Below are 22,908 nucleotides of genomic sequence, written 5' to 3' on the forward strand. Positions count from 1 at the left end.
TCTTTCTTTCTCTCTCTCTCTCTCTCTCTCTCTTTCTTTCTTTCTTTCTTTCTTTCTTTCTTTCTTTCTTTCTTTCTTTCTTTCTTTCTTTCTTTTTTTGTAAATTTGCATCCACTTTGATGTGGTTCAGTTCTCTGTGTCCAAAAAAGCAGCATGATTGTGCCTGGCCTGTATTTTCCTTCATGTTGGCTGTGGCTTCTCCCCTTATCCTGCTGATAAGAGCCCACACCTTAATTGCAGGGTGATGTAAAAAGTGGACTCTGTGTTGAACTTTGGCTTGAGGCTCAGAAGATTGGTATCAACACTGAGGCATGAGCTGGTCTGTTAGGAGGCACTCTGTTTATCTCCCCTGTCTCTCATCCATCAGGAATGGTTACTGCACCAAGAATCTTTCTGGGGGGTAGGTAACTTGGGACCCTAAGCCCCACTCAATCTGAAGTTAGCTCTTCATCCTCCTCATTTTTGCAAATACATATTTTTCTCACTAAACCACTTTTGATCCTATCACAGGTGTGGTCTCGCCCAGCCCCTAAACATCCTCCTTAAACTCATTTGTTTGGGTTAAAATAACTAGGACTTTGCAAGCACAAATGTTTTCTGGTTGTATGATTTTAGGTCCCTTTTTTTGTTTTTTGTTTTTCAAGATAGGCCTTTTTTTGTGTAGCCCTGGCTGTCCTAGAATTCACCCTGAACATCAGGTTGGCCTCGAACTCAGAGATCTGCCTGCCTGAGTGCTGGGATTAAAGGCGTGTGCCACTCAGACTATTAGGTCCCAATTGTGTATTCTACTGTCTGCAGTCCCTCTCTTCCATCTGCGCGCGCGCGCACACACACACACACACACACACACACACACACACACACACACGGTGTTCTGAACTGGGCTTTCCTGGGAGCTGAGAGGTGGACTGTGTCCTTACAGCACCCCTTTACCTGTCCCAGGAAGTATCTGTGAGCCCCATTCCCTTCAGGAAGTACATCCTGACCTTAGCTGCTGTAGGAAAGGAAGATTGCAGAGAGCCCACAGAAAAATCCCGGTGCCAGAGATCTTTCAAAACTGCAATGTTCAACAGGTTTGGACCTGTTCCTGTGACCTATGGGGTCTGGCAGTGAGAGTGAGGTGTTGCCATTTATTAAAAAACACAGTACTAATTAAGCATCCGCCGTCATGGCGGCTTGCTACTCCTGTTTTCTGGAATAGCTGTTGGATTTCCATTAAGTGAGACTACAACTAGTTACCTTACATGTGCTTCTCACATCTTTTGTTGACAAAGCACTTGAAGTGAAATCACTGTAAGTACACTAAGGCTTCTAACTTGATTTGCCCACATCAGACGCACTTGCACGGCCAAGGTACACACTTGAGTGGATGTGGGTCGCGGGGAGGGTGATGGTGGTGGTGTGTGTGTGTGGGGAGGGTTTGAGGGAGGTGAACAGTCAAGTCAAGGGCTGTTAAAGTAGAAGAGGAAAGGTGGCCTGTGAAGACACACAGAGAGACAGCAAGAGCTGCAGGCCAAGGTGAAGCTTGCAGGTGAGCCTGGAGGAAGCGCAGTGGGGGGTGCTGCTTGCACCCGGCGCGGGGATTCCTGGGGGCAGCGCCAGGCCCCGGACCTGAGAGCCACTGCTCTGCGCTCTGGCTGCATGGGATCGGACAGGGTTAAGGCCATCACCTGCAGTCGAAGTGCGACCCAGATGGGAAGTAGGAAGTGCGGCGCCTAGCTTCCTGTATAAATAAACGCTCTGGCTGCTGCGCGCCCGGAGCTGCTGGCTGGTTCTGCAAGGTTCCTGCCTGTCAAGACAAGGAGGCGGAGAGGGACTCCTCCTCTTCCCGAGCTGTAGGTCTGGGCGTGGAGTCCTGTGGCAATCCTGCAAAAGTGTAAAGCTGTCAGCCGGGCGGAGCACTCAGGGAGAGGGAAAGAGAATGAGAGAGCCCTTCCTCCGCGGTGTGCCTGCTGCCCCGGCTGGCCCAGGCTGGACCTGCTAGAGAGACGCCAAGCAGCCCGAGGACTTCAGCTTCAGCCAGGTAGATCTAGAAGGGGTGCTTGTGCGTGGGATACAGGCGGTGCAAGCCAGGAAAGGCTGCTAGCTTAAATGCGGAGAGGTTCGAGACGGAGGCTACCCGGTGGTTATGGCTAAATTCTATCTCCAGGGCTTAAGCCATGCAGAACTGCATGCATTCCAGTGCCTCAAACACCTGTTAACTTTATTTATTTTTTTAAAAAGTGCTTTTGAAAAGGTTGAATCAAATTAGTTTACTTTCTAATAAAGTGTGATCTTTATAGACCTTATCATAAATTGCATATCGGATCAGTCTTCTGGTGTGTCTCGAGGAGAGACAGCTGGCTGTCTACCTTCTGTTATTTGGAAATGCACAGTAGTATGTTGACACACAAAGCTATGAATAACACGTTATGTTAACTGCGGAGTCTGGGCTATACGTTATGGTGATTATTTTTTTTTAATCAGGCAATTGCTGATAAGAGAGAGAGAGGCTCTGCCCTGTTTTCGAGTTGATGTTAGGATGAAACTGATCCCGGTTTTTCACCCAGGAAAGGTATCTTGGCTAGCTCCTCCCAGGGCCCCTTTTTGGGGATTCTGCTGTTAATCTTACGCACACACACCCCTTGCCAAATTCTCAGAAGACAGTTCTCTGTTATGTTTCCACTGGCTGTTCCTTTCTTCGTGCTTTCAGCCCCAGCTACCTTATCAAAACCCGAGCTGGAACCCTTACCACGGGGCTTCTGATTAGGCACTTCTGACTGTCGGTTTTAGCACCGGAGGTATGGCCCGAAGGATATGGTCCTCAGCATTTCTGAAGCAGCGGGTGAGGGGTGTCCCTGCCCAGAAGCAAAATAAATGAACCTAGAGATGACTCAGTTTTTAGGGTGTGGGTAAGAGGCAGAAGGAAGAGTCCAGCCAGCCTTCACGGGGCTGCTGGCAGTTACAAGTATCTGCTGCAGCTAGCTTCCCCTGAGGTGATTCTCTTGCTCTCTGCTTCCATTCAAGTCTGATTCCTTGCTGGCTCCCTCCTCCTCACTGGATCTTTGTAAACCTCACCCCCTTTCCTCATGGGCATCAGACCCTTAAGTGTTTCTGAAACTACCTTGAACTGAAAGAGAGGGAGAAAAAAAGGGAAAGAAATGTAAAGCAGACCCAGAAAGCCACTTGGAGATAGCTATGTAATGAAATCCCAGGCTACCAGTTCCTCCACCCCACAGCCTGCCCTTGGGCACCTTGGTGAGCACTTTCTGCTTTGCAGTGGGCATCAAGTTGGAAGTGGTGGAAGGAGGGAAAGAGGGAGGGAGGGAGGGAGGGCAGGGAACGAGTTAGTTCTGTTTCCGAAGTACCTCCTAAGTGCCTTCACTCATCCAGAGTGAAGAACAGCAAGATTACCGTGTGCAGGGACCGGGAAAAAGATGTCAAGTTGCAGAATCCATGTGCTTGGATTTTTTTTATTGAAAATAAACAGTAAGAGAAACCCTAACCTAAATCTCCTAGGCCATCACCTCAGATAACTCCAGCCTCCACTATCGTGCTGGAAGGCAGGCCTGAGTGTGGTCAAACACTGACCATTTACCCAGGGCTTTACAAATATTTACAGTCATGGATGCCAAATATCTCTGTGCTGAGCCCCAATGAATATTCTCAGCATTCAAAAGCCCCATTCTCATGAATGGTCCCAGTGCACTGGCAGGGTTTTTTTTTTTTTTTTTTTTTTTTTTTTTTTTTTTTAAAGGCATCCAGATTTCTAAACTAGGTCAGTGCAAGACATGTCTTTAAAATAATCAGTTTTGGGATCTCAGATTATGAAGCCAGTTTATTTATTTATTTATTGGGCCAAATTGTACAAGCAAAATGAAAGGTATGCTATCTCTAGAAAGAAAAAGAAAAAAAAAAAAAAAAGAAAGAAAGCAACAACTTTATCTACCCAGCAAGATGATTTAGCTTCCTGGAAAACATCTTTGTTTTCAACAGTGCGAATACTTTTAATCAGGACCAAAAGAAAAAAAAAAGTGTGTTTGAAATTTCTTTCTGGAAAAATTGTTTCAATATTTCGGAAGCCTGGGAACATTTAGATACACTGGGAATTGTGTCTCCATCGACAATGCTAGTCCAGCCTTCTGCGCCTCCCCTGGCTTTTTTTTTTTTTTTTTTTTGGCATGGCGGCGCACTCCCCTTAGGAGGGGTTCTTGGTATTTGATATCACGGGTTGAGGCAGCTGTCAGGAATCACCTGCCCTCAGAGGATGGTGCAAGAGCAAAGTCCAAACCGTTCAGGGGACTGACCCTGCTCTGTGGAACTGATTATCCTGGATCCTGGATGTGGGGAAAGGACGGCTACCATGCAAAATCGGGCTTGGCACTTCTGATGCTGCTGCCCCTCAGTCTGTAGACTTTTCGTCCAGAGATTTCTGCCTGAACTTACAGATACTCCCTAGTTATACTAAGTTACCAATGTCTTTGCTTTTGATTTATTATTAGGAGTGAATGTGGATGAGAACCAAGCCTTTAATAAATAGTCATAAAACTTTTCTCTTGTCAGTGACTCTTTCCAAGGTGCTAGATGCTGAGGACATAAAGCCAGGTTAAAAAGTAGTGGCCTCTGTCCTGAAGGAATTGTTGTTATCTTGGCAGTGAATCTCAATAGGTGGCAACTTTTTCACTTATGTTGTTTTACCAGAATACAAAAACAAAACAAAACTATTTTGCTGTTTCTCATTTCAATCGTGTACTTTTCGATACTTGATTTTTGATAATTTTCCTGATATCATCTGAGTCTTGCATAAGTTAGAGCACTGTGACCGCACCTGCATTTGTTTATCTCGCCTTGTCTGCTTTTTGCAGTGCAGAGGTTTAAACGAAAGATCTCAAACATGATAATTTGGCTCTCTACCCGAGACCTACACCCTCAGCCTCGAACATTTATGTTAAGTGTCCTTTTTTTTTTTTTTTTTTTTTAATGCATTATATTGATGGATTGGTTGTGTGTGTGATGGTCAAAGGACAGTTGTCAGGGTCTTTCACCTTATGGGTTCTGGGGATCGAAACTGTGTCACCAGACTTGGTAGTAAGCACCTTTCCTAGCTAAGCCATCTCAACAGCCTCAAGTATTCTAATTTATCTTCATCTTTCAGTGGGATGTTAGTTTGATAGTAACATTTTTTTTTTCATTTAAATTTGGCATTTGCCATTAGCTGGTCATTGAGTAGTTCCAAAGCTACCGTGTCACATTGCCGTAGTTATTAAAAACAGAAAAGGTGGCAACTGGAGAGATGGCTCCAGTTGAAGTGAAGAGGAGGTGGGACCCAGGTTGGGTTCCCAGCATGCACATGGCAGCTCATGCCTGATTGTAACTCAAGTTTCAGGGGGATCTGATGCCTTCTTCTGGCCTCCGTTGGCACCAGTCATGCCTGTGGCACATACACATGCATGCAGGTATAACAATCATACACATTTTAAAAAGTCTTAAAAAGAAAGCAGAAACCTCTACAATTCTGAGAGTAAAAGTGACCAGTACTCCTCCACCACGAGATGAACAGCTTCTTTTTTTTCCTTTCTTCTTATTAAAATACTTAATCTATTTCATGTACACGGCGCCTTTGTGAGTTTAGGTGCATCGTGTATGTGCAGGTGCCTTTGAAGCCAGGGAGTATAGATTCCCTGGAGCTGGAATTACAGATGGTTGTGAGTCACCTCCTGTGGGTGCTAGGATCCATGTTGGGTTTTGGGAACTGACCCAGGGTCCTTTGCAAGAGCAGCAAGTGTAAGTGCTGAGCTGTCTCTCCAGTCTTCTCTTTGATGGAATTGTGGTGGAAACCATATATCCACAAGGTTTCCTGCGTTCTGTGACATCATCTACTAAGAAGCTCCCCACCCAGCTTCCTTCTCGACCCAGGGCCTGGGTTATCACCTCAGTATCCCATCTCCTAACAGGTATGAGATTGGGTTCACTGTGGTTTTGACTTTCTTCCCTGCATTATGGATCCCAGTTAGAGGATTATTTGGGAAAGGCATACAAGAATATATGCCCCGAACCTTCTTCAGCGTGGGAGGTTAGCAACTCCACTTCCACACTGGCCTCATGAAAGTTTGTTTCTAATTAAAATTTCTGTGGAAGCTTAAAACTTTTACAGAAGGGAGTAATATTTACATATGCTTTTATTCATTTGGAGAAAAGTTTTTCTGGGATTATATGCTCATACTTTAGTGAGTGTGGTTTCCTGGTATTGTCCTAACCCTAGAAGTTTTGTTCTGTAGGGCTTTCTGAAACACCACATCTCCTCCGTCTGTTAATTACATTATTGTCCAACCTGCCTGTCAGAGACATTCCTTCCTGCTCTGGGGCTTTGTTGCTGTGCCAGGCAAGGGGAAGAAAATTATTCACTGGGGCTGGATGAATAATTGTGGGAGGCGGGAGAACAAACAGTTGAAGAAAGGGGCGGGCAGGACATGGCGGTGAGGAGGGAGCTGGCGTGGTGTCTGTAAAATCACAGCACCAACAATACCGAGCTGCGAGCTGCGGGTCTTGTACCCACGCCCACCTTCTTTGATAAGTTTGAATTGTTAGGAAAGCTTGGAATGGGTTTCTACTTCTTAACCCTGCAATATACAGAAAACATGGAACAAAGACAAGAAGTGTGTGTGTGTGTGTGTGTGTGTGTGTGTAAGAAAAGGGAACAGCATTTTGAAGGGATAAAAACTAGACATCCCAGATGCACTATATTTTGGAGGGTTCAGAGTTAACATCTCATGATATATACATGGTCACGTTCACATATCCCTTCCATTGTATAGAAAACACCTTAAAGTTGGGTCTTATTAAAATAGTTTCCTGGACCGTCTTCACGTGAATTTGAAACAGTATACGCGCCCTTTAGGAAACAGTCCTTGCTAAGGCTTAAGACACCCCTCCTGGGACTGGGGACATAACTCTATTGGCAGAGTGCTTGACTAGTATTCGTGAATCCTAGGCTCAGTCCCCAGCACCATATAAGACCAGGCATGGTGGTGCTTTCTATAGTCCTCACCCTCAGGAGGTAGCGGTGAGAATGGTGGAGTTCAGGGCCATCCTGGGCTACGTGGGACACTGCTCCCTCCTGAGAAATGCTCCCATTCTTCCTTCCTCATGCTCTTCCCCCCCTTCCACCCACCAAAAAGATGGCAGTGATAGAGTTATATACATGAGATGATGACATTTCCATTCATCACCTACTTGCTGTGCACTCGATGGTGGGTCAATCGATCAAAAACAAAGGATCACATTCCTTTTGCCTAGTGAGGACCACAATAAATTCTGTGGACAGTTCTGGTATAGACAAATGCACTGGAATACCTATTGCCCAGCAGGACAGACCACACAGTTAAATACAACATGCATTAATGACAATACACGACAACTCCACTGATATGTGCTATGTATTTTTTTATTGTTCTTTTGTGTCTACTACCGCTGTGTATTTAAAAAGTGTCTTCTGCGAATTATCAATCTTGCCTGGCACAGGTTTCAAAGACAGCAGGTCTCTTTATTAACATGTCTCTTACTGCATGACTGTGTTCACACATTGGTTCCGATGATCCCAGAAGATGGAGGTCTGCAAGCTACAAGGTTGTGTGGTCTTATCTCTGTCCTCAAAACTGTGGTTATGAAGGTTTTAAGACCAAAGAATTGTTGACCTAGGTGTCTGGTCTTTATCTCTTGATTTCTCTGGATGAAACCATGAGATGATTCTGGAGAGGGGAGAAGTCCTTCCCAAGCTGTATATCTCAGCACTACTGCCTTGAGGCTGGGGGATGGCTCTTAACGGCCAGCACATCTAAGACCTCAATATTTATTGGACTTGCTGATGCCCAGGAAAGATCCCCTCATCTCCGTTATCAATAATGACCAAGTCCATTAAGAGGGACACCTTGTTTGTACTCCCCGGCTGGCCTCGAGCACTATTCCCTGAAAGGCAGGTGTATAGATATGATAAGCTTCAGAAGTTGTGTTTTTCTGAACACGAGTGAGTCTGTCCGTGATCCATTTGTTCTTGCAGTCACGGGGCATGCAGGACCATTGTTGGTGATGTGACTGATATGCACTGGTTCATCTTGTCCCTGAACGATCAGAACACTGGTCAGAGAGCCAAGTTGGAAAGAGAAGCGTACTCACTAGTGTGGAGGGCTGCCAGGAACCTCGCCTGCCTCTGTTAGCACCTCCTGCCCTCACTGTCACTCTAGCTCTGCCCCCAGCAAATTCAACCTGTCTTCCTCTAGACCCCAGTTTCGAGTACAGCTTCAGCGACCGCCTAATGGCAGCCATTGACTAGCCTTTTAACCAGCACCACTGAAGTCACTGATAAGTCCTATGAAAACCACGAGCCAGTAGCTAAAATAAACTCCTCCAGTGGACTGTGGTACAAAGGTCAACCCAGTATAGTCAATTTCTATATCTTCATGTTCTAAGTCTGTGGGTCTGCCAGAGGATCAAAGGCATTAAGAAAGTGGGGCTCAGCCGGGCTTGGTGGCACACACCTTTAATCCCAGCACTCAGGAGGCAGAGGCAGGTGAATTTCTGAGTTCAAGGCCAGCCTGGGCCCTCACTACAAAGTGAGTTCCAGGACAGCCAGGGCTATACAGAGAAATCCTGTCTCGAAAAGCCAAAAAAAAAAAAAGTGGGGCTCAAGAATTAAGAGCAACCACTGCTCTTGCAGAGGACCAGAGGTTGGGTCCCAGCGTCTGTATCAGGCACACCTGTAGCTTGAGCACCAGGTGATCTGATGGCTTCTTATGGCTCCTCTTGGCACCCCCCCCCCTGCACATGACATACACACTAATAATAATAATGGGAAGGTAAAATGATTTTAAAAAGGTATTCAGAAAGGGCCAGCAAAATGGCCCAGCTGATAAAGCCTCCTACTGCCGCCATACCTGGCAACCTGAGTTTGACCCCTGGGACCTACATGGTAGAAGGAGAGAAACAGCTCCTGCAATGTCGCCTGCTAACCTCCATACTGTGCACTGTGCACCGCAGCATGCTCACGTGTCTCCTCTTGAGAAATAAATGTAAATAAATAATGACCACAACATCAAAAGAAAAACAACCCTCAGAAAGTCGCACTATGCGCACTAAGCTTATGCAGAACTTTGTCATCCTCTCCTAAACAATACAATATAATGACTATTCATATGGCTTTTATAGTGTTGGATATTATTTAAGGCCTTCAGGAGGATTTGTTATGAGCAATACTGTGCCCTTTTGTCTAAGGGACATGAGCATCTCATGAGTTGTGGCATCTGAAGGGAGGGCGTTCTGAACTAGAGCCAAGGGACAACCCCGAAGGTTTTCACTGTTATGCTTAGCCAATATGGTGGGAACTTGGGATTACTGTTCTCCATTCTACCAATTCTCGAGTGGACAGCCCGAGACTCTCTCCATTACACAAACTGGCATTAGAGCTGTACCACCCCAAGGCCTGTCCTTCCCAAGGTCCTCCGTTGGAAGCTCCCTCCTGTAGTTATGCATCCTGCCCCTTCATAGGATAGCTCAGTGTCTCTCAAGGTCAACATTTTGAAAGCATTCATGTGACTCCTCTTGTGTTTGGTCCTCGGTCACTGCAGGGTGGCTGGGACTAAGACCTCGGCCCAGGCGAACTGGACTTTACCGATGATGGTCTGGCTCCTCAGCAGTCTCCAGCTGGCTCACTCGGCAGGGGCTCTCCTTTGCTCAGTCTCTGTCATTGTGCTCTGGCCATTTCTCCAAATGTTTTTGCAAGGCGCTAAGACAATGTAGAGAAATTCCCAGATATCTCTATTTGTGCCCTAAACAAATGCTTTTCCTTCCAATTAGATTATCTTGTACACACACTGGTGCACACACAGACACACATACACACACACTCATAGACACACATGCTCATATACATGCATAAACAAATACTCATATACACGTGCACAACACACACACTCTCATACACACACATGCTCATACACACTGCCATACACACATGCATACACATACACTCTCACACATATGCACATACACGTGCATACACAAATACTGATATACACACAATACACACTCACAAACATGCATATACACATACTCTGCCACATACTTATACATACGTACAACACATACACAGTTATACACACACACACACACACACACTCACACACACTTATANACACTCACACACACTTATAAACACACACACACACACACACACACACACACACACACACACACACACGGTAACTGCCTTGATTCTGGACAGTCAAACAAGCTACCTAATTTAAAAATACTGTGACTGTTGGCTCTCACCGCCCGTGGAGTTTCAGGAGCAGATTGCTTTTTCAGGCCTCCAGCAGAATATGAAAATTCCTCATGCATCCCGTGCTTCCAGCCCAGCTTCTCAAGATTCCTTTCCTTGGCAAGCCTAATGAAAACACACAAGGGAAGCGACTCCCCTGCCCTTTCCTACCAGGCAGCACTTGCTTCTCATAACAAACGCTTCGCGGTGCAAGAGGCACTTGGGGCAGAGAGAAGGTTCTCCATTCCTGGTAATTCTGAACAAAACAGAACGATCTAAAGTGGCTTTCCTTCCTCGCAGCTCTGGCCTTAGAGCTAGGTATATGTAAACAAGTGAAACCTGCCACAAGCCTTTGAAAGTCGAAACCCAAAGGCAGCTGCCAGAATTCTCTTCTTTCCAACATGCCCTTGGACTTTCTGCCAAAATTCTTTCCCAAGGGATCCCGGACACCCAATGAGAGGCACAGTTACATTCGGAATAACTGTAAAAGGAATTATAATTGTTACCTTGCAAGTGGTAGGGTGGATAAATCAGGTTGCTTCCTTATCTTAGATTGGGAGTGCGGGGTATGAGAAGGAACAAGCCGCACAAGCCAGTGGGCCAGTCTCAGTGAGCTCTGGAAGGAAGGTCTTTCTTGAAGCATGAAAGTGAAAGGGGGTGAATTGCCTGTGGCCTACAAAGGAGTGGTTCATGAGAGGGATTGGGGGGGGGGATGGGAGGGTGTCTTGGGTATCTATTGATAAACACCATGACCAAAATCAACCTGGAGAGGAACAGGTTTATTTCACATTATAACCCCCAGGTCACACTGTCACTGAGGGAAGTCAGGACAGGAATTCAAAGAAGGCAGACATCTGGAGGCCAGGGAGGGGTGCTGCTCGCTGGCTTTCTTATAGAACCCAGGACCAGCCCAGGGATGGCACCACCCACAGTGAGCTGGGACCTCACACACCAATCATTAATCAAGAAGATGTCCTACAAGACTTCCCACAGGCCAATCTGATGGGGACATTTTCTAAATTGAAGTTCATCTTCTCTAGTGAATCTAGCTCGTGTCAAGCTGGCAAAGAAGGAACCCAGACAGAATGTCCTCAGTTCTCTTTCGGGTCCTCCCTCCAAGCATCATGGGACTTGCTAGGTAGTTAGGGTGGGAGGATGAGGTCTTGCCAGTGGTTTCCTGGGGTTGGGAAATGTGAATCTTTAGATAAAGGCCAAGGCACACTAGCCAACTCTGTAGGCATACAGATACAGTGGGGAGTCTTAGGAAGATGACCAAGTGATCATTGTCTAGTCACAATCTGGGGAGAGATGACCTCTCTCTCTCTTTCTCTCTCTCTCTCTCTCTCTCCCTCCCTCCCTCCCCATCCATCCATCCATCTACCTACCTACCTACCTACCTACCTACCTTTTAAGCTCTTACATGGCTCTAAAGGGGAGTCTGAAATCTCAGTGTCAAGCTTGATGTGTGCATTAACTTGAGTTGAGCTTGCCCTTGGATGATAGCTCTTTAATCATTAGTAGGATGAGCACACCGAGTCTTGAATTTTACTGCCTTTTGCTCAGGAATAGCATGCCTCCCTTATTGGAAACCAATCATTGGTTAGTGTCCCCTTAACTTATTCTGACCAAGTCATCTCTTACCATTTGGCGGGTTATTCCGGTTAGTAAGTGCTGGCACATTCTGGTTAAGTGAGCAGAGATCTCATTGGCTTTCCCCTCTTCTTGGTCACCTTCAAGTTGTTCTTTCATTCTTGCTTCAATGCTCTCATATCTAAATCATTATGATGCTCATCTTGCTGTTCCCATCAATGGAGAACCGTGTTTATGGTGTTGGTCCCATAAGATATTGATGTGATTGAAAACTTCCCATCCCACAGTGACATCTACAGCTGTCATAATGTTGCAACTGACACATTACCCACATTTGTACAACCCTGCTATAAACAAACCTGAAGCATTACCAGTTGTAAATAGCATATACAATTATGCATGGTGAATAATGACTGGTTCATGATAATAAGAAACCATGTTAATGGCTTATATATTTATTCTACTATAACTTTCACTCCTGTTTTAGTTTGTACTTCCGGCAAGTAAAACTTTTTTCTTTTTTTAAAACAGTCTGTCTGGTTAGTTGCAGCCTTACATACCCCGCATTTACTCTGTCCCTTGGCTTCATTGGTTCTTCTTATGCTTAGCACACTGAGTTCATTCATCTATTGATGTGTGCTCAGTCTGATTTCCCTTCTGGCAGTCATGAATAATGCTGCTGTGAATAATATTAATAATGCAAAGATATAGAAATACCCCCCTTAAGACCCTGATTTCAGTTCTTTTGGGAACCCATACTCAGGGGTGGAATTGCTGGACTACACAATCATTTCCTTCTGGGATGAACTCATAGCTATACGCATCCCAAACACTTGCTGTACCCCTGAGCTATAGCCCATCCCATTTGGGAGTTCTTGAACTTCCTTTTGAGAGACTTCCTCAGTATTTTCTGAGCGAGCTGCATTGACTGTAGTGCTTGTAGTGATGTACTCTATTGGTTACCTTCCTGTTTCTATGGTAAACTACCATGACCAGATGTACCTTAAGGAAGAAAGAGTTTATTTTGGCTGATGGTTCCAGAGAGATACAGTCCATAGTGGTGATGGTAGCATGGCTGCAGGTAGCCAGAACTGTAAGCTGGCCACCCACCTTTCCTTGGCACCCCAGGAAACAGAGTGAATTAGAAGCAGGTGAAGCTATAAACTTCTCAAAGCCCGTACTTTTGCCAGCAAGGTCCCACCTCCTAAAGGTAGGATTCATAACCTCCTCAAACAGCACCACCTACTGGGGACCAGCTGCCCCAGTACATGAGTCTATGGGGGACATTCCTCATTCAAACCACCCAAATGGAATGTTTGTTTATGGTGCTAATTTCCTATCTTCTTTGCCAGCTTTACAAGGCACAATCGACAGCACACAATGTAACATTTTCAAGTAGTATGCGCACACTCAAACCGAGGAACTAGTGATTGTTAACCATCCCCTCTCATGCTTAGTCTGTCTTCCCAGTGAGAATCATTTATAATTTGCTCTCAACAATTGCCAAGGGTACAACGCTGCTATTATTATTATCTGGAGTTACTGTGTGGCACTATTGTTTTCCAAAGCTTGCTCATCCTGTCCACCTGGAATTGACCAACATTTCCTCATCCCCTCTCCTCCTTGTCTAGCGATCATTTCACTCCCACAGCTAGCTTACCTGATAGGAATCAGGACGGTGAGGTGAGGTCAGCTTAAATTTCAGGGCTCCAGGAAGACCTTGCCAAGATCAGGCATATCCATCCCACAGTTCTCAGAAACACTCAACTGTACTTTTAAAAATCATCGAGGGTGAGGATTTGCTCAACCAGACCCCCAAATACACATCAGCTGTATTGATGGTGATGACATTCCTTACTCTTTTTTTTTTTTTTTTTTTCTGTAGGGATAGAGGAGGCTGAAGACAGGCTGATGGACTCTGTCAACGGGCTCCAGTGTCTGACCATGACTGCGGAAAACCCACCCTCTGGAGACCTGATTCCCGCCCCGCTCGTCACTTGCAAGCTCTGCCTGTGTGAACAGTCTCTGGACAAGATGACCATGCTCCAAGAGTGCCAGTGTATCTTTTGTACACCTGTAAGTTCTCTTCAGTGTTTGTATCGTGGGAAAGTTACAAAGGGAAAAGTCATGAAAGGTAGGACGCCTTTCTGTGGCATACTGAGTTCGCTAAGCTGACCCTCGGTATGGCGCCAGGGTCTAATGCATGCTAGGGAAGTACAGTAACCTGACCCTTAAACTTTCGAGACAAGGTATGCCCAGGTGCAGATGGAGCTCCAACTTGCTTTTAAGTTGCTATGTAGCCCAGGCTAGAGTCGACCTCAGATCCTCTTGCTCAGTCTCCCCAGGCTCTTGATGACCCACCACATCCAGAGAGATGTAACTATTGAGTTAGCAGAGCCTTTCTGTGCTGAAGATTCTAGTTCAGGATGAAAACAAGGCGTTGAGCCTGTCCCAAGTTAACCATGATCTCTAAGAAGTTCTTCTATTGCTCTGAGTGAAAAAAAAAAACATCAGGAAATAGCGCAATGACTTTTCTTTCACATCTTCACTTCTTTTAATGCTACAATGTGCTGACTAAGTCCTCCTCTGCATTAGGAAACAGCAACAGCAATGACACGGATGCTCGGGGATGAACTTGCCTCTTTTAGTGATGTTTGTTAATAATGTCTGTCCCTTTAGTTACTGGTTTCCTAAAAGGATGCTTGGATAGTATATCAAGACAGGAGACAGAAGGATGGGATGCCGTAGGACTGAACGGCGGTAGACAATGGTACCATTTATTTATCTAGCACGTATCTGTCAGGCAACGCCCGTGTCCTGGAACTGTTCTCAGGTACCAGGAATTCTCACTTATAGAAACAAAACTCAGAAAAGCTCTTTGCTCTTGGGTGTTTATAAACCTGAGTTGTAGAAGGATTGGGAGTCATACTGATGTTCTCCGTTCCTCTTTCCACTATGTGTTGCTTTACAGAAAAGGAGGAAGCTGTCCCGCCATCCCCGAGTGGCCATTTTCCTTTGGTCTTGCTTGCATCTGAACCATCAGCAACGATGGCCCCTCTGTCTGTTTTACATGTTTTTGATCCTTCCCTTCCTCCGAACGTGTGGATCAGAAGCAACATCCAGTGATAACCAGGATGGGGGTTTCCCTCAGAGGGTGCCTGGTGTATAAGGGCAGGATATGAGATTTTTTTTGGGGGGGGGGGAGGTTGCTGGGCCAGTTCATAGTACAGAATTCAAGCTTGTGGGTCAGTGCTGGGAAAAGAGGATCTAGCCAAAGGTTGTATTTCATCCTTACAAGAAGCTAATGTTGACACATTGTTGTTTCAGTAGATTTTAGTTTCTAATTAAAAACAGTACAACTGTTTCCCGTTTTTCCATCAGTGACTTGGGAGTTAAGAGTTTGAACAATCACATCATTCTGTCATCTAGATTCAATACTTCCTTACTGTTACAGAGGGCTCCAAAGCAGAGAGTCAAATGGTTTGATATTTTTGGTACTCTTCCATTTTCTGGAACTGTTTGTACCTAAAAGCATTAACCTTCCCTGCCCTCCTGATACCTCATTACCTGTGATCGACCAAAATAGTAAGCTGGGCATGCGTGATTGCATTAGTGCCTGCAAATTTGCAATTAGAGTGAGGCTCTCCTGAAGAACTGCTCGAGGTTTTCTACTGTTAGAGATTTACTTCTTATTTCTATGCAAAGCATGGTAGAAAAGCGTGTCTAGGCGCCAGTAAGGCGGCTCAGAGGTGACAAGCAGTTGCTGCTTTTTTTTACAGAGGACTTCAGTTCTGGTCCCAGTCTTTGCCACTTTTTATTTTTAATTATTTTTTTTTACTTTTAAACCTTCCTCTTTTAGTTTATATGTATGAGTGTTTTTCTTCCATGAACGTCTGTATACCACACGTGCACCTGGTGCCCAAAGAGGTCAGAAGAGAGAGTCAGATTCCCCAGACCTGGAGTTACAGGCAGTTACGGGCTGCCACGTGGGAGCTGGGCCTAGATCCCCTGGAAGAGAAGCCAGTGCTCATAACCACGGAGCCATCTCTCCAGCCTCTGACATTTTCTTAACCTATCGATTAGCCTGCAACAGGGTCTCTGCACATCCTGCTTTAGACCATCTAGTGTAGGAAATTCTGGCTCTAAATGACGTCAGAGAGAGGAGTGCAGGGTATGTCACTGCCAGTAAACCGTCCCATCGGATGCTCTGCTTGTGGGGATGTTTTCTTCTGTTGAACTCCACGGTTGGCTCTAATATGGAAGAAAGGTGTAGCTCCAGGCAGGGGAAGCTGAGGATACAGACATGGGCGCAGTCCTTACTCACATGGATGGAAAAGGGGCAGATATGCTGGGATTGCAGCAAGAGAAACTACGTCTTTTTTTTCTTGTGGTCTGAAGGCTAAATATCTCAAGAAGGTCATAAATTAATAATCGACAGGATGCAGAACGTTTTTCTCCTTTTTTATTTCCTTTTCTTTGTTTCCATTTGTCAATAAAAATAATGGAAACATGGAAATCCATACTTCTTCCCTTCTGTCTTAGTTAGGGTTTCTGTTTCTATTTGCTGTGAAGAGATACCGCGACCATAGTAACTCTTATAAAGGAAAGCATTTAATTGGGGCTGGCTTACAGTTCAGAGATTTAGGCCATTGTTAGCATGGCGGGAAGCATGGCAGCACACAGACATAGTGCTGGAAAGATAGCTGAGAGTTCTACATCCAAATCAGCAGGGCACAGGAAGAGAGATAGAGACAGAGAGAGAGGCAGAAACAGAGAGACAAAGAGAAACACACAGAGAAAGACAGATACACAGAGAGAGACAGACAGCAGACAGACAGAGAGACAGACACTGGGTCTGGCTTGAGCTTCTGAAACCTCAAAGTGCACATCAGGGTAATACTTCCTCCAGCAAGGCCACACCTATCCCAGCGAGGCCACGCCTACCCCAACAAGGCCACACCTCCATAACCCCTCTCCCTAAGAGTCTATGGGGGCTGTTTCATTGACACCACCACAGCTTCTCTGGCTCTTTTCTTGCCTTTTTTTTTTTTTTTTTTTTTTTTTCAGGCAGAGCCTTGCTCTTTTGCCTTGGCTAGCCTTGTATATAGCCCAGACTGGTCTCGAACTCCTGACAGTCCTCCTGCCTCAGCCTCCCAAGGGTTAAGAATCTAGGCATCAGCCATTACACCCGGCTCATTCATGGCTCTCATAACTTGTTCTTTCCTAGCATTCTGGACACTTTAAGTCAAGGGAAGAAAATGCTAAGAGTCAGTTTTCAAAGTGGTGGAAATCATGGGTTTGCTCTCTGGCGGGCAGGGCTGGCCTCTGGTTTATTTTGGACACCGCACCAGCCATGAATGAAAAATAAATGGGAGCACAGTTGTCGCTTGTTTTTATAACCTAGATAATTTCACCTGGAAAGAGTTGGTTTGTTGGGCATGGCCTATTTACCTTCCAGATTAAAGACGGGACGAGTTGAGTGAGAAGAAAATAAGAATCAAACCATCTCCCCACCTTTTCCATTTCCCTTTTTTGGCTTAGGGTGGTCAGAATTTTTTTTTTTTTTTTTTTTTTTACTATTCAGTTTTTGCAGCCAAATGGATTTTCCAGTGTTTAAAAAGTAAGAGAAAACATACAACCTCTTCAATCAAGCCCTTCTTTCCTTCAGGGCCTGTTGGATGACCTTTAAGAAAAGCCCCCAGATAGTCTAGAAGACATAGTTCAGGAAGAACTGACTCTCCGTGTGTGTGTGTGTGTGTGTGTGTGTGTGTGTGTGTGTGTGTGTGTGCGCGCGCGTGTGCGTGCGCGCGCGCGCGCGCGCGCACGCACATGCTTGGTAATGGAAACGAAGCAGAGAACCTGCGGTTCTTCTGTCCCAGGTTCTAACTGATGCCTTTATTAGGAAAGTGATGCTGTTCCCCCCACCCCTTCTTCCCTGCAGTACAGCACAGCTGTGTCAGAGAGCCCAGACACAGCGATGGGACAATCGGACCCAGGCAGGCTTTGCCATCCAGTGGTGTAAGATCTGGGGCAAGTTCAAGCTGTCTGACTTCTGCTTTTAAGCAAGAGGAGTTCATAATGCCCGTTGTCGGGTAGTGAAGAAGGCATCAGAGGGAATCTTAATGAAGGGGCTAGCTCACTTCCAGACCCAGGATAAGCTAGCACCATGGTTGTTCCTTCCCCACATTCCACTGTATAGAGAGCCACTCTGTCTTTTCAACTGTGTCAGATCAAGGAATGCTGGGGAGATGTGAGTTTGACCGTCTTCCTCATCAGCCGTCTGCCATAGGTGGATGGACGTGCGTACACATGCGCGCGCGCGCACACACACACACACACACACTCATACATATACTGTGGCTTCTGGCTGCACTTTTAAACTTAAATCCCAAAAGTAGATCTGGACTCACAACACAAAAACAAGAATGAAACATCAGTAAGATATTTTTATTCAGTTAAGGTAAGATATTCAGCTGGGCGTGGTGGCGCACGCTTTAGTCCCAACACTCAGGAGGCAGAGGCAGGCAGATTTCTGAGTTCGAGGCCAGCCTGGTCTACAAAGTGTGTTCCAGGNCAGCCAGGGCTANACAGAGAAACCCTGTCTCGAAAAACCAAAAAAAAAAAAACCAAAAAAAAAAAAAAAAAGATAAGATATTCAGTTAGGGGATGGCTTAAACCTTTTTTTAAAAAAGAAATTAAACAATCAGGCTAACAAAAAAGTACTCAATACAGACTTTTATCCTATCAAACAAGCTTAATATGTCAGCCCATGTAACTGTAAAGAATATATACAATACATAAATGTTCACAAAGCAAACACGAGGTTCAGAACAAATTCGAGAAAAAAAAAACCATATGGTATTCACATTGATTACTATAACACTGGATGGGCAACTCTAAAGGTGAAGCAATGACCACATCTTTGGCGGAATCTTTTGGAGCCATCATTATTTGTCAGTCGGGAGGCGTTGGCTTCTTTGTTCATTTGTTTGTTTGTTTTTTGGCTTGGTTTTCAATGGTGAAAAGACCTGGCCATTTGTAGTAAATTTTACCTAGAACTCTGGAAGTATAAGAAACAAGGAAGCGTCTTATTACAGGATGGCATCCCAGAACTCTTCTAGGTTCTCCTGACCACGTCACCTCCAGTTTTTCCTGAAGCTTTGTAATCATTTATCCTCCTGTCCCGGTTCCCACATTTTTTTTGATTGATCCTGGATGGATGGACAGATGTATCCTGTTACCCTGTATCCTATAGGTTCCGAGTCTAGGGTACACGGGTTCCCCTCACATAGATACCCAAGGCTGGATGAATGTTGTTCCCCAGCTTTGCTTTTGAGTAGTCGGACACCAGCCAAATGAATTTAACTGGGCCATGTAAAATGACATCAGTGCGCTCTTTGTTTACGTCTGATTTAATGATTATGCGATGACTTTCTATCTACCGGTTAAGTCGCTGGCTTAAAATGCGAGTATTGATGTTGTTTTCCTCCTGACAACCGAGGTAGCTGCCAGGTCAGGTGGCATCCGGGGGATAAGAGTGAATAGCAATGGCATGAGAAATAGGTTAGAGATGACTCAAGAGGGCACTGGCTTCCTGGCCCTGTGATCTCATTCAGGCCCTGTGCTCGCAACTCACGTATTCAAGGCAACTAGTAAATAATGTGTTAAGGGAGGAAGAGAAGCTCAGAAAACCACAGTCCCAGGGGCCTGATGACTTTGTCATAGCTGCACTGCCCTAGACCTGGAAGGTACCTTTGGTTGTCTGGGTTTCCCCACCCCAACAAAGAAGTCCTCTTCCCGGATGCCCGTGTGCCTTGTCACTGAAGAGAATGGCCTCAAATCTTGCCTGGGTTTCATCCAGTAAGAATTTGCTGTATGAGGAATAATTCTGACTTGGTTAGAACATACTGGTGAACAATGGCATGAGAGCCCAAGCTCGAGATTTAGTGCATGGTAAAAATGCTGGGTAATTATAGAAGTCAGATAATAATGAGACTCCAAAATGCATGCACATGTAAGTCTGTGTGCCGGCACATGTAGTGTGGGGGCGGGGGAGGTAGTCCCTGTGAGAGGATAGAAAATGATCAGTGCCCAGTGTCTCAAATAGAGGGAGGGGAGGGGGGAAGAGCGAGACAGATGGACAAGTCAGAAAGAACACCTTCTTAAGAACAGGGTAATCTGTTCTAGCCTCCTGACTGCAGCCTAGTTCTCTTGTTTTGGGACCGCCATTCTGTGAGCACGCTGTCACAGTCTGAGCCGCTCCTGCCACCATGCCACCTTTACCTGGGATGCATAGAAACTGGCAGACTCGTGAGCCCAAACATGACCCTCTTCCCTTGAGTCGTCTCCGTCACCTATTTTGTTACAGTATTGTGAAACGTAAGGAATGCAGTGTGCAAATATAACAATCCCAAGCTGGAACCGACCAGGGCTTGGATGAGCCGGCCATGTCTCAGAGCTAAGGACACGTGGGCTGAACGAGGGATGGAGTCAACTAGATGATAACATCACCAGCCTGTGCACTAAAATAACAAAGGAAGGGCTCTCTAGCAGAAAAGCATGGAGACACCAGTTGCCTCCTTTTGAGAGGTAGGAGCAGGTGATCTGGTTAGACACTACATGATGTGAATAAAGGAACCTGGTTGTCAGCACAAAGGACAGACTTTAACAGGGACTCTTAATTTTTTTTTTCTTTAATGTGTGTGAGTACACTGTTGCTGTACAGATGGTTGTGAGCCTTCATGTGGTTGTTGGGAATTGAATTTTTAGGACCTCTACTCCCTCCAGTCAGCTCTACTCACTCAGCCCCTACTTGCTCTGGCCCAAAGATTTATTTATTATTATACATAAGTACACTGTAGCTGACTTCAGACACACCAGACGAGAGCGTCAGATCTCATTGCAGGTGGTTGTGAGCCACCATGTGGTTGCTGGGATTTGAACTCGGGACCTTCAGAAGAGCAGTCAGTGCTCTTACCCGCTGAGCCATCTCACCAGCCCAGGACATGGGCATTCTTACCTTGATGACTGGATAAGATGAGTAACACCTTAAGAAACCTGTTATCATTGGCCTGATGGGTAACAAAGAAGAGAAACGGGGCACAAGAATGACTTATGTACTCCAGATGGTGAAGTTGGGGGTCTGTTATACCTCAGAAGTTGAGAGGCCTGGTGCTGTCCCAGACTTCCTTGCTGATCTTCCTTGTCCTCCTCCAGTGAGCTTGCTTTCTGCCCATCGTCCACCCTATTCCAAACCCGTCCTCACTACTCTTCTTAAAAATAAAGCCCGGGGCAGTCTGTCTTTCCCTGGGCAGCTCTGTCTTTCCCTTGGCACTGTCCTCGTGACCCTCTGTCTAGTTTCTGCCTGTTGCTTCTCTGTAGGCTCCTGTCCAGGCATGGGCCAATTGCCAGCTACACGGTCCAGAATATTTTTCTTTGTTGCTTCCTCTTTCCCCACCCCCACAAAGCAGAACCTCCTTCTTGGGGCGCTCAGGGTCCCACAAACACCACCATCAAACAATCTGCTATATACATCTTTCAGGCTCTGCCTCTTGGGAAACTTCTGCTGACCTCTCCCTTGTGGTTTGGTTGGGTCCCCACATGCTCCCACACCCTGCCTCCTTTATCTTAGGGTCTTACCCCCCCCCCAAAGCTGCATCTTGGGGACCTCTAATGCCTGCCTTTTGCTCTGTGGTTCCCACTGCACCGAGGCAACACCAGTGCAGGGGTAGAATGGGGACGGGGAACAGGCTCAGAGAAACTGGGAAGAGAGCAGTAAGCTAACCTTGGTGGCTTGGTAAGAAGTTCTCCACAAGCCCCCGACTGTGGTTGTCCTGTGTAGACAGCTGTCCCCCTCTGCTCCGAGAACAGTTAGACAGGGCGATCATTTGAGCCCGTGATCATGAAGGGTTACACATGGGCAAAGCTGTGCTTTAGAGGACTTGAAAGCTGACAGGGGAGGGAAGCGGGAAGGATCTGGGAGGACTCGGAGGAGGGGAAGGAACGCGATGAACATACAGCGTATGGAAAAAAAAAGTTTTAGTAATTTTTAAAGTGGAGTCAGAAGACACAGGACAAGAGTCCCAATTAGATGCTGGTTTCAACCTCAAATTCTGTATTAGTCATGAGAATCGAGGCTCAGTTCCTCATGTGGTCCATGCGAAATGGATGATACCAGTTTTGGGGTTTCTGTGAAAGAGCAGCGAGAGATTTCCAGATGTAAGCTCTGCTTGTCACCTTCCCGTCACTAGCTCAATGCCTGAGACGATCAAGGCGACCACCCAGAGAACGCCTGCTCAGGTGCACAGCTGGTCCCCGTGCTTTTGGCTTCCTGTTAATTACATGGTCTGGATACTCAAGCTGGACTCTCCAGAAGAAGGTAGTGCTCCCTGCGTTCGCGTAGACGAGGCTGGATAGCTGTATTCTATTTAATCATGGCAGGAGCGATTTTTCTGAACCTTTACCAATTTGACTTTTGTTTCCCTTCGTATTACTGAGACTGTGTTCATATCTGAGAGGCCGAGAGGCGCTGAGGAGGAGTTTAGGTCAGGACTCTCACGAGAGGAAGACAGGGGAGCACAGCTGTGGTGGCCGTGTGGAAGAGGGGCGTGCTGATCCTCACTGCTTGTGTCAGGTCGGTGCTGGTGCTCCCGGTGCCAGCCGAGGGCTCGAGGGCTCGCAGCTCTGAGGGTAATGCTTCCTTGGAGGAAGTGGAAAGGTGTAAACTTGGCAAGCCCTTTTGTTTTCTCTCCTTGAGCCATGGGAGTTTTCTGTGTGTCATAGGTCGAGGCTGGGTCAGATGAGTCTCCTTTGGACTAGAGTAGGATTTGGTAAGAGATTAAGCCCCAGTGGGACAAAGGGAAAACCTCTGCGGTCTACAGAATTCCATCTGTGTTGGAAGCAGGTGTGCACCATGAGAGACATCTGCTCTGCTGGAATGTTCTTCCAGGCTCCAGATCTCATGGCTTCCTTGTGAAGGCTGGACCAGTTAGTTATTCCTGTCACCAAATGTAGGTATTTCTTGATCA

At 46.0% G+C, this 22,908-nt stretch overlaps 1 protein-coding gene across 2 annotated transcripts in view; it reads left to right on the top strand.

Annotated features, from left to right (window-relative positions):
* Rnf144b (ring finger protein 144B) overlaps positions 1–22,908 on the top strand; it is a 129,967-nt gene that overhangs the window by 72,496 nt on the left and 34,563 nt on the right. The window contains exons 1-2 of one of the 2 annotated variants that reach the window (XM_021215825.2): positions 1,773–2,023; positions 13,767–13,957. In XM_021215825.2, coding sequence (XP_021071484.1) covers positions 13,793–13,957 — 165 coding nt within the window. In that variant the 5' untranslated portion in view covers positions 1,773–2,023; positions 13,767–13,792. Of the gene's footprint in view, positions 1–1,772; positions 2,024–13,766; positions 13,958–22,908 lie in introns of those variants that run through there. The other variant, XM_021215826.2, reaches the window with a different exon arrangement.

This window comes from Mus pahari, chromosome 16 (genome assembly GCF_900095145.1).
Source record: "Mus pahari chromosome 16, PAHARI_EIJ_v1.1, whole genome shotgun sequence".
In the NCBI taxonomy this organism is placed as follows: domain Eukaryota; kingdom Metazoa; phylum Chordata; class Mammalia; order Rodentia; family Muridae; genus Mus; species Mus pahari.